The sequence below is a fragment of the Alosa alosa genome, chromosome 6 (genome assembly GCF_017589495.1).
Source record: "Alosa alosa isolate M-15738 ecotype Scorff River chromosome 6, AALO_Geno_1.1, whole genome shotgun sequence".
Classification (NCBI taxonomy): domain Eukaryota; kingdom Metazoa; phylum Chordata; class Actinopteri; order Clupeiformes; family Clupeidae; genus Alosa; species Alosa alosa.
Genome location: NC_063194.1, coordinates 13,349,104 through 13,363,916, shown reverse-complemented (window position 1 = coordinate 13,363,916; position 14,813 = coordinate 13,349,104). Strand labels below are relative to the sequence as shown.

Sequence of the window (14,813 nt, the reverse complement as noted above, 5' to 3'; positions counted from 1 at the left end):
CAAAATGTTGGAAAAGTTGTGTAATGGATAAGGGGCAGTCGTGGCCTACTGGTTAGTGCTTTGGACTTGTAACCAGAGGGTTGCTGGTTTGAACCCTGGCCAGTAGGCACGGCTAAGCAAGCCTTGAGCAAAGCACCTAACCCCTCACTGCTCCCCGAGCGCCGCTGTTATTGCAGGCTGCACTGCGCCGGGATTAGTGTGTGCTGAGTGTGTTTCACTAATTCACGGATTGGGATAAATGCAGAGACCAAATTGTCCTCACGGGATCAAAAGAGTATATATACTTATACTTAGATAACAAAAGGAGGAATATTCAGAACTAATTAGGGTAACTGGCACCATGATTGGATATAAAAAGAGCATCACAGAGTTTCTCAGAAGTAAAGATGTGGAGGTATTCATCTGTGTGAGCAAATTATGAAACAGTATAAGAATAATGCTGCTTAACATTAAATTGCCAAGAATGTGGGATCTACAGTACAGAATATCATTAAAATATTCAGAGAATCCAGAGAAATCTTTGCAAACAAGGGACAAAGCTGAAAAACAATATTGGATGGTGGTTTTTTGGACCTCAGATGGCACTGCATTAAAGCAGATCATTAGGCTCTGGAAAACTTTGGATAACCATTGTCTATGAACACAATTTGATACTCAATTCACAAATGCTAGTGTTTACCATGAAAAAGAAGAAATTCTATTGAGACATGAATCATGATACGATGAGATAGACTGGGGTAAAGTGGAAAACGGTCCTGTATTTAGTTTGGTCCTTTTATTTAATCGAAACTTTTAATTATTTTTGGAAATCATGGACTCCTCTCATGGAGGTGCATTAGTGCCAATGCATAGGCATCTTGCACACCGGGCAAGGCACAATGAATTCAGAATGATGTACACAGGTTTTGGGCAACATATACTACCATCCAGACAATGTTTTTTTCAGTGAAGTCCTTATTTCAGGAAAACAATGCCAAAATTAATTCTGCACATTTTACAGTATGCTAGGGAAAAGAAGAGTCCAGGTGCTAAAATGCCATTTCTGCTGTCCATACCTGTCAAATTCTGTGCATCATGGAATGAAAAACATTATTAAGAAGACCCCAGACTGAGCAGCTGAAATCATATATCGGGCAAAAATGGGACAACATGTATTTCTCAAAACTGGTCTCTTAAGTTCCTGAACATTTACAGAATGTTCTTAAATGAAGAGATGACGTGAAATATGGAAACATTTGATATGTTGTCTATATCCTTTTTGCAGCTAAATAAGGGTTTACAAGATTTGTAGATTATCATGTTTTTATTTGCATTTTACACAACGTCCCAACTTTGTCTAATTTGGGGTTGTATCTAGGCTATGTGCTGTGTTTTGTCTAAGATATGCATAAGTTTGTCTATAAAAACACTGACACATTGTACCTCAACACCTTATTCATTATAATAACAAATGTAATATGTGTTGCACACTTGAAGAAAGCAATGTCCACAAGAAGTGTACTTGCACAGTTGTACTTGCACAGCCTGTAGACTGGCTCACTGCTGCTGGAGGGTAATAATATGTGTATGCTAATTGCAACATTCACTTTACGACAGACATGACAAAACGTTTTGACAATCGTTTAGTAATTTGAGCAATTATGTTTTAAATCAATTTCATCTGGAACCCCATAGATAAGCTCCCAAATGTCCTTATTTACGACAACCAAGCAGGCGATCCTTCCAATGTTTTGGGATGTGCAGTGTCAAAACATTTTCCTCTCGATGATTATTGGTTTAGATGTATCATGTGACCTTACAGCTGATTTCCTTGGATGGAGTGTTTTGCTTGATGTTCGTTCGCGTTCTCTCTGCTATCGAGAGTATGAATCCACACGTATTGAAATTTGCAGTAGGGTTGTGATACAGAAGGTGTTTTGGCAGTTAAACGCAGGCGATCATGGCACAAGCCGCGCAAATGAACGTCAATGAAATCAGCACTCCACTTCGGGTTGAACACGATAAAAAACGACGGCAGTTCACTATCAGACTAAACGGTAAATTTTGTAGAGATGGTGGTGGCATTGATAGGCTGTCCCAGATGCGACCTCCCCGTTTTACTTTCCTTTTGTTTTCTTAATTAACGTGAATGACGCGTGAAACAAAACATATAAGTGTGTTCTTGTGTTTTTCAATTGTTGATAGAGTCAGACAACTCTTTGGTATTCAAATATTACTTTCTAGATACCTCGCCAGAAATTACGGTTAGCTGATCAAGACAGCTGGCTAGCCAGCTAGTAAGCTAATTAATGCTTGAGAGCTAGCCATGCAGCAAGACAAGTCGTCTCGCCAGCTATAGTTTGTGCCATTGAATGCTGGGAGATTTTTTGTGCTTTTCCGTTACCTACGGTTATAATCAGGGACTTGTGCCGCTTCTTTTTGTTTGTAGTAAACTTACTTTGCAAATAAGTTGCCAAAAATTAACTGGAATGCTGTGTCGGTCGCTCAGCCAAAATGCTAGCAATTTCGTTAGCTGGCTAGCAGTTTCTCATACTTACTTCCTGATTTGTCCACAGGAATTGTTTATCACTTTGGATCATCATTGTAATTCCTTAAAGCGTGCCCTATGCATCCAAAGCGAACAACAGACCTATGCATTTTAAAGTGTGAAGTGATTCTATTGATCTGTTTATGGAACCATATCACATAAGCCTAACAGAAGTTGCTTGGTATGGAACTTGTCTAAGATTACACCAATTGCTTAAGTTGGAGTTAAGTTCATATCTAGTTGATTTTTTTTTTTTTCTAGACGGTATTGCATAGTGTTGATACCCCACCTTTAATGAAATGCTAAGATATTATCTTAGTATGAATGGGCTCAATTAAAAAGTTGAAATTTAAGTATGGCAACTGTGCACATCATTGACATGAACTGATATCGAAATTATTGTATGCTTTAATTCTTATTTCCTCTCACTGTGGCTTAACTGTAGATACCGGTAGTTTGAAACGTCATGTAACACCTGTAGTAAATGACACACATTCAATTTTCCTTTATTTAGTACTATGCAGTGTTCTAACTAGCGTTCTGACAATTTATATTTTAGGCTCTCATGACCGAGCTGTTCTGCTGTATGAGTATGTGGGGAAAAAGACTGTGGACCTGCAACACACTGAGGTTCCAGATGCATTTAGAGGAAGAGGTATTGCCAAACATCTGGCAAAGGTGGAGTATAAAGAGCATTCCATAAAAGTAATTTAATGACTCTAACTAAATAGCTCACTTAACTTTATGTCTGTGGTAATGTTGTCATCTAATCACTCAGCCCACTAATCAGATAATTTTGTGTCATGAGTGTAAAGAAATTAGAAATCAGTCATATTGAAAAGGATTTCAAATAAATAATTTCATGTAATTAAATTAGATAGTGTCTGCAGCCCAGCCTACAACAAAAACACATAGTCCAGTGGTCCTGTGTGCAGTATTGGGAAATCATATTCATCAAGCCAAAATAATGGATGATTTATGAGAGCATTGGACGTTTGGAAGTATATTTGAATCATACATGAAGTCTTGCAGTATTGACGTAAGGGATTATAATGGATTTCAGGACGTCTTTGACTTAATGCACAGAAACATTTTACAAATATTTTTAGATAATTCATCCAACTCATAGACAGTAAAGTACAACCAAAGAATCCACTAAACACATTCCATGTCGCATTTTGGTCCTTTGTTTGCCAGTCACAATCAGTGTGCAGAGTAGGTTTATGTTGTGTGACACTATGGTCATTGAAACATTTAGCCAGCCTAAGTAGGAGCTTAACCCAGATCAGTCCTTCTCTGTATATGCTCGTCATTTATACACCATCAGCTCCCAATCTGATTATACTTGATGCCGTGTTTACCAAATCCAAAAGTGGGAATGTCGGTGTTAAAACTGATTTTATGCTTGAATTTCAGAATAGAATAGGTGTTAGTACCAGGATTGTGCATTTTGTATTTTTTCCCCTGTGTAGACAAGAATATTCGTTTTTGCAGAAAAGAAATATCAAACAGGACCATTTCCTGGAGTGGTTTTCAAGGATGTTTGTGAGAATCTAAGGGAAGTCAGACCAGTTAGTTGTTCTAAATGCCCTGTCAGTGGGTGACCTTTGTGAATGTTTATTAGACTCTGCTCTGCATTGCAGGCGGCAATGGACTTTGTGGTGGAGGAAGACTTGAAGGCCCACCTTACCTGCTGGTACATCCAGAAGTATGTGAAAGAGAACCCCCACCCACAATACCTGGAGCACATCATCCACTGAAACAGGCACAAAGAAAGGGGGTTGGTGGGGAGGGGGCTGGGGTGGAAGTTGGTGTGAGTGTTGGCGCACCTTGTCCGTCTCAACTTTCTGGGAATGGGGTGGGATGGGATATGCAAGCCAGAGGGTGGATGTCTAACCCTCCACACGAGGAAATGGTGAGTGTTCATTAAGAACCTTATTCTCTGTGTTACTGTGGAGTGGCTCACAGCCATGGAGGACAAGAAGGATGCGCACAGGATGGTGGAGTTAGCACCAATTAAAAAAAAAACTAAACAGAAAGAAACCCACTGGGGGACTCCACCAGCCTCTTCTACCTTCTGTCTCTCAGGATATAACGAGGTAGAGGACCCCCTCATCACACATGGAGGGGCCTGCTATCATGTCTGTCACATACGAGATGACTGTTATGGAGTGATGGAATGACAGGCAGAACACGGTCAGGTCTTAAATGACATATAGCCTTGAGTTACACTATCATGGATTCTGCTAGTTCATAATATTATGTTACATATTGGCAGGTGTTAACAACTGCCTACCATTCCCGATGGGGAGCAAGAGAGGTTTGAAGGTCCCAAATATTTCATCTTTATGCTGTGGTGCCGGACCATAGCAGCACAAACACACATGTTTAATTTGATAAACCACATACAAAATGCCCTATTCCCTGAACATGGGAAGCTGTTTTTGTACTGTTTTCATCACTTGATGACTTTACTGCGTGTAGTCAGTAGAATCTGTCTGGATGATGTCCACTGACACCATCAGAGCCTTTGGAGAGTCTTAGCCATGACTCCTATGACAATCCACACTGTCTACTTCAGGACATGAATCTTCAGGACTGACGTTTATAATGTCAAATTGCTTTCAGTGCATGTGGTTTCAGGTTTGTTTCTGCAATTACTATGTGTATTAAAGTTAAAGGTGTGAGAGTGTGTGTGTGTGTGAGAGAGAGAGAGAGAGAGATGCGTGTGCGTGCGTGCGTGCGTGCGTGTGTGTGTGTGTGTGTGTGTCTACCAAAAGTAACTGTGAGTGTTTGTATGCTGTGCTATGAATGAATGAGTGATGATGCTTAGTTTTGTGTGCGTGCTAGGGGGGATTTCATTTGAGAGTTCTAGGGCAAGTGTGCCTCTGACTTTTGTGTGTGTGTACATCCTCTCTATAATAGGTTGACACCTTATGTGCATGTATTTGTCTATTGTACAAGATCATGTGTGTGCTATGGTATGTTGGAGAGAATGTGAATGCAGTTATGAATTATTTTTTATGTTCATTTCACTGTTCTTTTCCTGTAGTAGAACTCTGACAAAACAGACTAGAGGTCATTGACAGTCACTCTGGTGAATCCAGAAGGACAAGAGCAGGATAGGTCTGGTGTTTGATTATGAGACATTACAATGTGATGGTGATGTGCATTACAGAACAGCTGCCATCATCTGTCAACACCTTTGTGTCCTAGGAAGGTATAAATGTCGGTGATGGGGAATAAACTGCTTGAAATTCTAAATGTTTAACCTTTATGTACTTTTTTAAAATAAATATATATGTAAAAGTTTGTGTGTAGTAATTACTCTGTGATGTTATATACGTTTAACTGTGAAGACTGCTAAGGCAAATATGTCTATCTAAATGTGTTTTATGTCCATAATTACTTAATGGTTGTTTGGTATTAGGCATATTGGTCTATAGGCCTGTAATTCCTTCACAGTAGGCCACAGTAAGTGGGTTTTATTGCGAAGAAATCAAGTCTGGTAGAGCTGTACTGATTACTGTATCATATGTCCCCATGTTTTCTTTACTTGAACTTGAAAAGAGTCAAATTGAGAAACAAGGTAAGGCACTGTTTTGTTTTCTTGTCATTTTGTCTATTAATTCGCTCTTCTGTTCTGACATGAGGCCATTGTAGAACGATAACCATAATTATTCGCTTCAATCTGATGAATGATCGCATGCTTGTCAATTTGTGTAGAGGGGGGGGGGGGATTTTAAAATCCTACACAAATAATAGCCTTATTTATATTGCATATTGACTCCCAACCTTTTTTTGACCATGTATTGCTGCAGATGTCTGTTATATGCTATAGCCTAGGCCTGTGTTATGCAATCTATCACTACGGGCAGACTGCAAACGCTCGCACGTGTTACGAAGATTTGGTTATTATAAGACTGCTGTTCCTACTCTTCAGAGCCACCGAGCCTCGCGCGGTACAGAGGGACCGCACTGCCGAAGCGTAGAAAAGACGCACACTATGGGTAAGTAGAGTATTGTAGTGGGCTATCTATGGTGTTTTTATACAAGTTTGTTATAAATAGACGAGTGCGCTGCCCCTCAAAGGACTTAAGAGAATTGCAACATGGAAATACTGTTAAGTCTGTAGGCCTTTTATGCAACGTTCGCACAATTTTTGGGAATGGTTTGTCCTACAGAGAGCGCCATAGTGTTGTCCTTGCGTTCGATTGGCCATCGATGTTGTTACAAAACGCATAACGTTTGACCACTTGTTTGTCCAAGACTTTCATGAAACATAGATGTTGTTAAACTAACTTTTAGTACCGTAAACAATACCAGTTGGACAAAAAAATGAGGATGGAAATGGGCATATTGAAATATATTTTCGAGAGTAACGTGCTCCAGGCACAGTAGGAAATGTAGTATTCGCTGTGCATCAAATGTTGGACATTATCGTCCCTAATACTACATCTCCCATGGTGCTGTTCCGTTCTTATGACATCACCAGCAGTGTGGTGATTCTGCAAGATGGCGTCGTTGGGAAGGAGGCGCGGTGTCCCAGTCAACAGGGAGAGGTCAGTAATGCTAAAACATTTACGCAAATCAGCACCGAAGATTTTATCCCTTAAATAGTTACTTTTGAAATTGTAAGAAACATTAACTGTTATCAGATTCAAGTGCCCATGCCATTCAGAATCTGAAACACAGTTGTCATATGAGGCAAACCATTCCCTGTTTTGAACTCATTTAGCGAATGTTATGATTAGCTTGCATAGCCTAGTTTTGCTCAGAACTTGCTAACTAATCATCAGCTAACTTGCCAACTCGAAATGTTTGCTATAATGGCTGATGAATGCACTATCCAATCTAGCCAGTAGACCGTTTTATTAATTAGTGCACATGTATTCCTTAAAAATTAGACACGCGACCCCACGAGCTGCCAAAGAATCTAGCATTTGCTATCTAGGCAGTTACCGCACAAACTGTCCATTTGCATTAGCTCGTTAGCTAGCTAACTTATATGGCAGGTCAGCGAGTTAGCATAATGTTGAAGAAAAGCTTTCACGACACTATAAATAAAAAATACATATATGAATCGTGTTATCCGGTGGCAATGCATGTGTGATTTACTGTCCTACTCAAAAGTGTTGATAGTAATCGGTGTCGACCCAAATGTTGGTAGGGAAATTTTAGTGAGATTTTATCTAACTTAGTTAGCCTTCAGACCTCCGTTATAGTAACGTTAAAGTTTTTGCGATAATCACTTGAGGTGGGCTAGTTGCATATTTGTATCTAACGTTGTTTTACGTAGTAGCGAATGTGCTTAATTTATTCTTACATCTTATAACCTTGTTGGGATTTATTTTTTCTGTACTTGATAAGACTAATGGGCTGGTAAGGGCCGCTAACTTTGAAAATTATGTTTAAGGGGTAGATGAACATATAGGTGCGGTACTAGAGAGAATAAATTGTCCACTGTTGCGGAAAATTAAATACCTACACTTGGAGACCAAGCTCAAAGGTATGACCGCAGTAGACCAGTTGCATTTTTGGGGTCTGAATTGTTCTCATCCTACAGAGGTCTGTCTCTGGAGTAAGAAATATACTGACAGTGTGAAAGGGGATTTGATGTACAAGCCCTTAAACAGTGAAACTCCCCACTCATTCCAAATGGTGTTTTCCCCTTCCCTGCCCCTACCCCATTTCCCTCCTGTGTTCACAGGGCAGTGATGGCGGCCACGGAGTGCTACATCGTGCATGAGATCTACAACGGCGAGAATGCTCAAGAGCAGTTTGAGTATGAGCTGGAGCAGGCGCTGGAGGCGCAGTACCGCTACATCGTGATCGAGCCCACACGCATTGGTGACGAGACGGCCCGCTGGGTCGCTGTGGGCAACTGCCTGCACAAGACGGCGGTGTTGTCGGGCACAGCGTGCCTCCTGACGCCGCTGGCACTGCCCCCCGAGTACTCAAGGTACGTGGCGCTGCCCGCGGGTGCCTTGAGCCTGGCCTGCGCTGCGCTCTACGGCATCTCCTGGCAGTTTGACCCATGCTGCAAGTACCAGGTGGAGTACGACAGTCAGAAACTCTCCCGGCTGCCGCTGCACACGCTCACCTCCTCCTCACCGGTGGTGCTGGTGCGGCGGGACGACGTGCACAGAAAGAGACTCCACAACACGATAGCACTGGCCGCACTCGTCTACTGCGCCAAGAAGATCTACGAACTATACGCCGTATGAGCGGAGCAAACGAGGGGGGAGCGCACATGTAGGCACGTGCGTGACAATAGCAAAACATCACACATACCCCCACACACACACACTTACACAGACAACATAATACAAAACAAAATAACCACACAGACACACATAGTTATGAAGATATAAAAAAAAGCTACACTTTTACGTTGCACACCACAAGCAGGGAGAAGAGGAAATACAAAACACAAGACTGGAAAGAGAATCAAGAATGGTGGAGCAAAACAGCAACTACAATCCCTGAGTGATCTAATGGATTGACATAAGGCAGACAACAGCCAGAAGAGGACAGAAAAGGAAAGTAAAGTCTCTCTCTCTCTCTCTCTCTCTCTCCCTGTCCCTCCCTCCCTTTCTCTGGCTCGTAAGTGGCTGCTGGTGGACGGACGGACGGCCAGATGGATGGACAGAAAACACGGGTTAATAGGTTAATCTAGAAGGATTCTCTCTCCCTCTAGTCTCAGTACTCTCTAAGTGACATCACCAATGCACCTGCCCCCCCTCTCCCCCTCCTCCTTTAAGACCCCGTATCTCTCGGAACACACACACACACATACATACACACACACACATATAGGCACACACGCAGACACTATGCTGTTGCGCGGGCAGTGTTCTGCCAACCCTGGTTGTGTGTGTCATCCTGGTTGAACAGACGGACTGACGTTTTGAAGTATTACTGATCTCTGACTCTTTGACTTCTGTGTAGTTGTACTGTAACCTGACTCAGTGCTTTTCATTAAACCGTAGGAGATTTCAAACCTCACGCCCACCCTCCTGCTTTTTGTTTATTAACCCCCCCTCCCCCTTTCTGCTTCACATTTCCCCCACAGTTTTTGTTTCTTTGACACTTGTTGAATAGGCACTACCTTTTGTTCCATTTCTTATAATAGCATGGGAATAAAAGTAATCACTTGTTCCCAACTTTATACATGAGCACATTACTCTGTTGTACCATCAAGGATGTAGATTCATGGGCAGTCGAGGTAGTCAATCAAATGAAAAGCTGCGGTCTGAAAAGTCCTAAGTGTATGCCTGTGGCCAAAATGTCCTCGTCTGAGAGAGACTTTAAACAAAGGATCAACTGCATTATTAAACTACATGAGTAGCACTGCAGTCGAGCCCACCCTGGAAGATTTGCCTTAGCTTTCCCCCACATGTGTATACCCACAGAACCCATACACATAATTGATTTGCATTTGTTCACTTTCTGTGTCCATCCATTTTGGTGTGTGCATACATGGGTTGAGGTGTAAATGTCTGGGAGTATTTTTTAATATAAAAGTAATTTCATCAAACCAGTCCGTCTTGTCCTACCAGCTCGATGTTAAGCTGATGTCAAGAAGATTGCATTGTAGTTTAGCGCCAGAAGAGACACCTCAGTGACATGACCTTCACTGTATAACTGCAGGACACCAGTTTTGTATTCCGTATACATGATTCCACATTGATGTTGAACATCAAAAGTAAGCCCACAACATTTTTCATCCACATTCCACCAAAATATGGTTGTATTGGTTGCATAAAGTCACTGAGGGTTATGAGGGGTTGTCTTAGTGTGGCAAAACGAATATAAGATCATCTTGAATAAGATCATTTAAATAATGGGTAAGGATCCTAGAAGATGAATGCTTTAGCACAAAGTTAGAGCAAAATGCAGGAATGAATGAAATGGGCAGTGAAGGTATCCTGGCTTTGGTTCATACACTTCTGACCTTTTGATAAGGCTACTTTGCATGCATCTGCAGTGTGGCTGTTTTGCAAAGGCTGCACATTAAAACAGGAATGATATTTCTTTTCTACCAGCAGCCGATAGGCACAAGAAGTTACGTCTAATATAGGAAGTCACAAATGGTGAAGGGTAGGTGGGACAAGCTGAACTAGGAGACAGCTTTGGAAGTCCAAGGTAAATGGACCTGTAGTCATCAATTTGTTTGATTTTTTTTCCGTTTTTTTGTTAACCAAATAAAACTGTTCAGTTATTTTTTTCTGTACCGTGGATTTTATTGAGTGATTAGTCTAGAATGTGGACTGAATTATGTTTTGACAGCGATGGAACACAGTGTAAGCATACATTTGGGCTTTTAAAATGTCCCAGCTGGGGAAAAATTGCTGTCTCTGTCAAATCCCCTATGCTAAGCTAGTAATAGTAAACTAATGCTAATGAAATGATAGATGCACTCAAATGCATGTCCATATAACAAGAAAATCAAGTTTCATGCACTCATTTTTTCAAATGCTCCAATTCAGTGTGGTGAATTTTCATGGAAAAAAGCCAGGGTTTCAAAAACCCTGTTTATTTGTACAGAAGGGTTAGGTTTTGAGTTTCCAACATAAACATTAGTTAGTCAAAGCCATTTTCCAAAATTACACACCAAAACAGCAGCGGGTATTTTCCCATGCTAACATTGATAACATGAATAATTGTACACTAATCCGTCATTTTCTGAACTCCATCCAATACCTTTCTTATGAAGTTCATACACTACCTTGAATGTTTTCACAGGGAATCAACAGCACTTCATCTTATTAAGTTACCAATCATAGTAGAAAAGCAAAAGCACTTGACTTCAAGTTCTCCCACAGAGGGCTATTGCTGCATTGGTTCATGTTTTCAAGTTGTACTGACACTCACAGACCCAAACACTTGTTTGTTCAGACAAAGCACAGGAAAGCAAAACAGGATGTCCAGTTCCTTCCGTCATTAATACTAACCCTTCTCTTCCATCTCCAGTCTTAGTCACCTGGATCTGTTCCTGTGTCTCCTTTTCATTTTAGTCTTCTCCTTCACTCCTCTTTTAACCTCTGTTCTTTGCGAGCTCTGGATGCCATCAGTTTGAAGAAGAGGGCGGGCCAGAGGGTGCGGATGTATACAGCCACAGAGGGCAGTGGACCAGCCAACAGAACATCTTTCTGTCTCTGATTGACAGCCATCAGAACACTATAGGCTACATCCACTGGATCACGTCCTGTTGCAGTTGTTTTGTCCATTACTGAGGTCACAGAGGAGGGAAAAAGAACCGAAACATTTGTTTAGTAGAAAAGAGCCATGTACAGTGAAATACACCAAGCAAATTCATTGAAACAAAAACGATTTCCCCAAATAACAATCTCATTTGATTTTACATACATGATATGAAATATTTATCATTTTTAGCCAGTGTTGACTTAATTTACAGTAATCATAGTGGTCTAATTCAATAAACGTGGTCTGATGCCATTTAAGCAGTCAGATGCAATTAGAACAACTAGTCCAGCGTCTGTACAAACACGTGCCCTTAGGCACAGTGCGTCTAATGTCAGTCGCCATATTGGAAGCGTCAAGATCCACTAAATGTTTTCGTACCTACGGGTTCACTTCTTCTGGAGTTGGCTGTCATATTGGCGGTCATATCTTTCATGTTTTGTTTCAATTCAAACTTATTCCCATTACTACCCCCTCGCCCTCTCCATCCTCCAAATGCACAAATTCTCTCTCCTCTCTCACCCCCATATTTCGATCCATCTCCAGTCACTGCATTGACTGACAGGTTTGTTTTGATGTATCCGGGGCTGATCACCGTCACCTGCAGTCCGAAGCTCTCCACCTCCGCTCTGAGGCAGTCAAAGTATGCCTGTGTGGCATGTTTGGACGCAGCATCTGTGTCAATAAGGACAAAATACCTGAATGCTCATGGCAATACTGAGAACACTGAGAATGCCACTCCACAAGAATGGTGTGAACAAAAAGGGTAGTCAGAGAGCTATGCTGTTCAAACCTAGGTCTTGAGCCTTAAATAGATAGGCTAGTAATAAAGGCATGACTTTAGGGAGGTTAGGTCCTATTCCTGAGGTCTGGTGGAGTCATTACTCACAGGCAGATCTGTAAGGAATGGCGATCCTCCCCTGGATGCTGCTGATAGTGACAATGTGTCCACTGCACCTCTGAACCATGGAGGGCAAAATGGCTAAACGGGGACATAGCAGACAGTGACAAACAAGAAAGCGAAAAAAGTCAACCAGCATTCAGTCTCTCTCTCACACTCTCTCTCACACACAAACACACACTCTCTCTGTCTCACTATCAGCCTTGTAATCACTCACCCTGAGTCAGAGCAACTGGGCCAAAGTAATTGGTCTCCATGACTTCCCGCTGAACGGAGACATGGGTGTCTACAATGCTGCCACGGTAACTGATACCAGCATTGTTGATGAGGACGTCCACGTGACCGTAGCACTTCAGAATCTCCTCTCCTGCCACAGCAACTCTCTCCATGTTGGAGAGGTCAAAGGTGACAATGCGGGGAGCATATGTCTGGATGGACAGCAAAGGTGCCACTCAGCATAATTTTGGAAACTGACAAGTTCCGGTGGAGGTGTGGGCATTTATGAATTTGTGTGTGTGTATGCCGTAAGACGCCTACCTGTCTTTTGCCATCTGTTGTCTCTCCAAGTTCTTCAGCAAGCTCGTGAAGTCTCGCTGGGTTCCTCCCACACAAAATAAGACGTGCCCCAGCCGCATGGAAGATCCGTGCACACTCTGATAAAATAATTTCATATTCACATTCTTTAGTCCTTAAAATTTAACATTCCCCAACATTGGCAGAATCTATTTTTGTTACGTTTGTCTTAGATTATTACTTATCTTCATTCACCTTTGCCTAGTCCAGAACTTGCTCCAGTGATGACAACCACACTATCCTGAACTCTGTTTTTGACACGGAGTCTCTGCATCACATAGTACATCACCATCAGCCCCACACTACCCAGAACCAAGGGCCCCAGCCCACTGGTAACACGCTCCATATGCCTACTCAGGTGAACACACTGGACCTGCAAACCTATTAAATAAAGCAAAGAACATTGACCACCATCCCTCACAGGCAAACTATAGCCTGGCTGACAGACATTTTCATCAACCCCGGTTCAAAATATAACGTGTGTAAATGTCAGACACATTGGTGAATTAAGCCGATGCCAACCCTACACAAACACAACATATAACTATGCAGCCAGCAGCAATAAACAAATTATGTGGAAGTTCGTGGATTGGCAATGGTCGTGATCAAGCAAGATGCCACAAGTGTAAATATCTTCCATGATCCTCTAACCAAGTTAATGTGATGACAACACAAGTAACCCGATTGTGAAAGGGATGTCTGAACGACTTCACGGCTACTTGGGGTCCAAGCAAACAATTCTCCTCGAGAGCCGTTTGAGTATCTGTTCTTATGGTACAGAGCATAAGTTCTGTTTTTGGTTAAAACATAACCTTCAGACATAAGACACCAAATCTGTACCTCAAAATATGTCACGCTTGGGTTTTACATCGGTCTCTCTTCCTACCGGAAGTTCCACACTCGCGCACGCCTACCCGGAACAACAGCAACGTCGACGACACCAATTCACCATCCAATCCACAATGCACAAAGGCGCCGGGGGTGGAGCAACAGTTCACTCTGAAAGAGACGAGGGCGGCAGGGTCGTCGTCTGGCGTCGTTCTAGAAAGGACATTCATGACCTTTCTCTGTAGTATGCAAAACCACTAAAATGGCAGGCCAGGCTGAGGCTACACTTTACTTTGTTCATTTACAGATGAGGCACGTCCACACAATCAGGATTACCCTCTCCATTCAGTCAAAATACTTTTGAAGAGCTGCTCATGTGTGTGCCCTTTTTGGGCAGTGGATATTTAGCAAGAAAGTTTGGCCTTTCAAAAATTTGAATCAGTATGTGTGCATCCATACATACTGTAGATGTAGTTTGAGCAAATCTTTTTGTAGTGCTATAATGTGAGGATGCACTAATCAAATCACATAGATCTACACATACCTGAAAAAGAAGGAAAGCTGGCAGTTTGTTTTTTGAAGCATTTAGAAGATCTTGCCTCGGCTCCTTAGTGGTCAGTGACAGTCAAAAGGTCTTGATGCTTTTAGGAGTTACTTTAATTACTATTTCCTTAACTTTAGATTTCACTGGAATTCTTTTTCAATAAGAGATGTTGATATATAACATAAGCTGATATTAAATATGAGATATCTCTCACACTAATAATACAAAATAAC

The 14,813-nt window shown here is 41.7% G+C and overlaps 3 protein-coding genes across 5 annotated transcripts; 2 read left to right on the top strand and 1 right to left on the bottom strand.

The window, feature by feature from the left end:
* Positions 1-1,809: 1,809 nt before the first annotated feature.
* Positions 1,810-5,839, top strand: natd1. Of its 2 annotated transcripts, none has more exons than XM_048246491.1 (3): positions 1,810-2,036; positions 3,087-3,205; positions 4,171-5,839. In XM_048246491.1, exons 1-3 carry the CDS (start codon positions 1,940-1,942, stop codon positions 4,285-4,287), a joined length of 333 nt encoding a protein of 110 aa, XP_048102448.1. In that variant the 5' UTR covers positions 1,810-1,939; the 3' UTR covers positions 4,288-5,839. The 2 variants fall into 2 exon arrangements, with proteins under 2 accessions (XP_048102448.1, XP_048102447.1); XM_048246490.1 differs by having other exon boundaries at positions 3,087-3,232.
* Positions 5,840-6,393: 554 nt separating this feature from the next.
* tmem11 (transmembrane protein 11) lies at positions 6,394-9,535 on the top strand. 2 transcript variants are annotated; one of them, XM_048246479.1, is made up of 3 exons: positions 6,436-6,537; positions 7,023-7,089; positions 8,238-9,535. In XM_048246479.1, the coding sequence occupies exons 2-3, from the start codon at positions 7,043-7,045 to the stop codon at positions 8,752-8,754; spliced, it is 564 nt and encodes a 187-aa protein (XP_048102436.1). In that variant the 5' UTR covers positions 6,436-6,537; positions 7,023-7,042; the 3' UTR covers positions 8,755-9,535. The 2 variants fall into 2 exon arrangements, with proteins under 2 accessions (XP_048102437.1, XP_048102436.1); XM_048246480.1 differs by lacking the exon at positions 7,023-7,089 and having other exon boundaries at positions 6,394-6,537.
* A 1,515-nt stretch (positions 9,536-11,050) lies between these two features.
* On the bottom strand, positions 11,051-14,157 carry dhrs7b (dehydrogenase/reductase (SDR family) member 7B). Its single transcript, XM_048246456.1, has 7 exons — positions 14,049-14,157; positions 13,404-13,589; positions 13,173-13,288; positions 12,853-13,063; positions 12,624-12,716; positions 12,257-12,409; positions 11,051-11,762 (listed from the first exon to the last, which is right to left on the bottom strand). The coding sequence occupies exons 2-7, from the start codon at positions 13,552-13,554 to the stop codon at positions 11,557-11,559; spliced, it is 930 nt and encodes a 309-aa protein (XP_048102413.1). The 5' UTR covers positions 13,555-13,589; positions 14,049-14,157; the 3' UTR covers positions 11,051-11,556.
* Positions 14,158-14,813: the final 656 nt, after the last annotated feature.

Coding starts and splice junctions, on each gene's coding strand:
- tmem11 (XM_048246479.1), top strand. CDS start 7,043: ATGGCGTCGTTGGGAAGGAGGCGCGGTGTCCCAGTCAACAGGGAGAG. Junction 7,090..8,237: donor GTCCCAGTCAACAGGGAGAG/GTCAGTAATGCT, acceptor CTGTGTTCACAG/GGCAGTGATGGCGGCCACGG.
- natd1 (XM_048246490.1), top strand. CDS start 1,940: ATGGCACAAGCCGCGCAAATGAACGTCAATGAAATCAGCACTCCACTT. Junction 2,037..3,086: donor GTTCACTATCAGACTAAACG/GTAAATTTTGTA, acceptor TTTATATTTTAG/GCTCTCATGACCGAGCTGTT. Junction 3,233..4,170: donor ATAAAGAGCATTCCATAAAA/GTAATTTAATGA, acceptor TCTGCATTGCAG/GCGGCAATGGACTTTGTGGT.
- dhrs7b (XM_048246456.1), bottom strand. CDS start 13,554: ATGGAGCGTGTTACCAGTGGGCTGGGGCCCTTGGTTCTGGGTAGTGTG. Junction 13,289..13,403: donor AAGTTCTGGACTAGGCAAAG/GTGAATGAAGAT, acceptor TTATTTTATCAG/AGTGTGCACGGATCTTCCAT. Junction 12,717..12,852: donor CCCAGTTGCTCTGACTCAGG/GTGAGTGATTAC, acceptor GTCCCCGTTTAG/CCATTTTGCCCTCCATGGTT.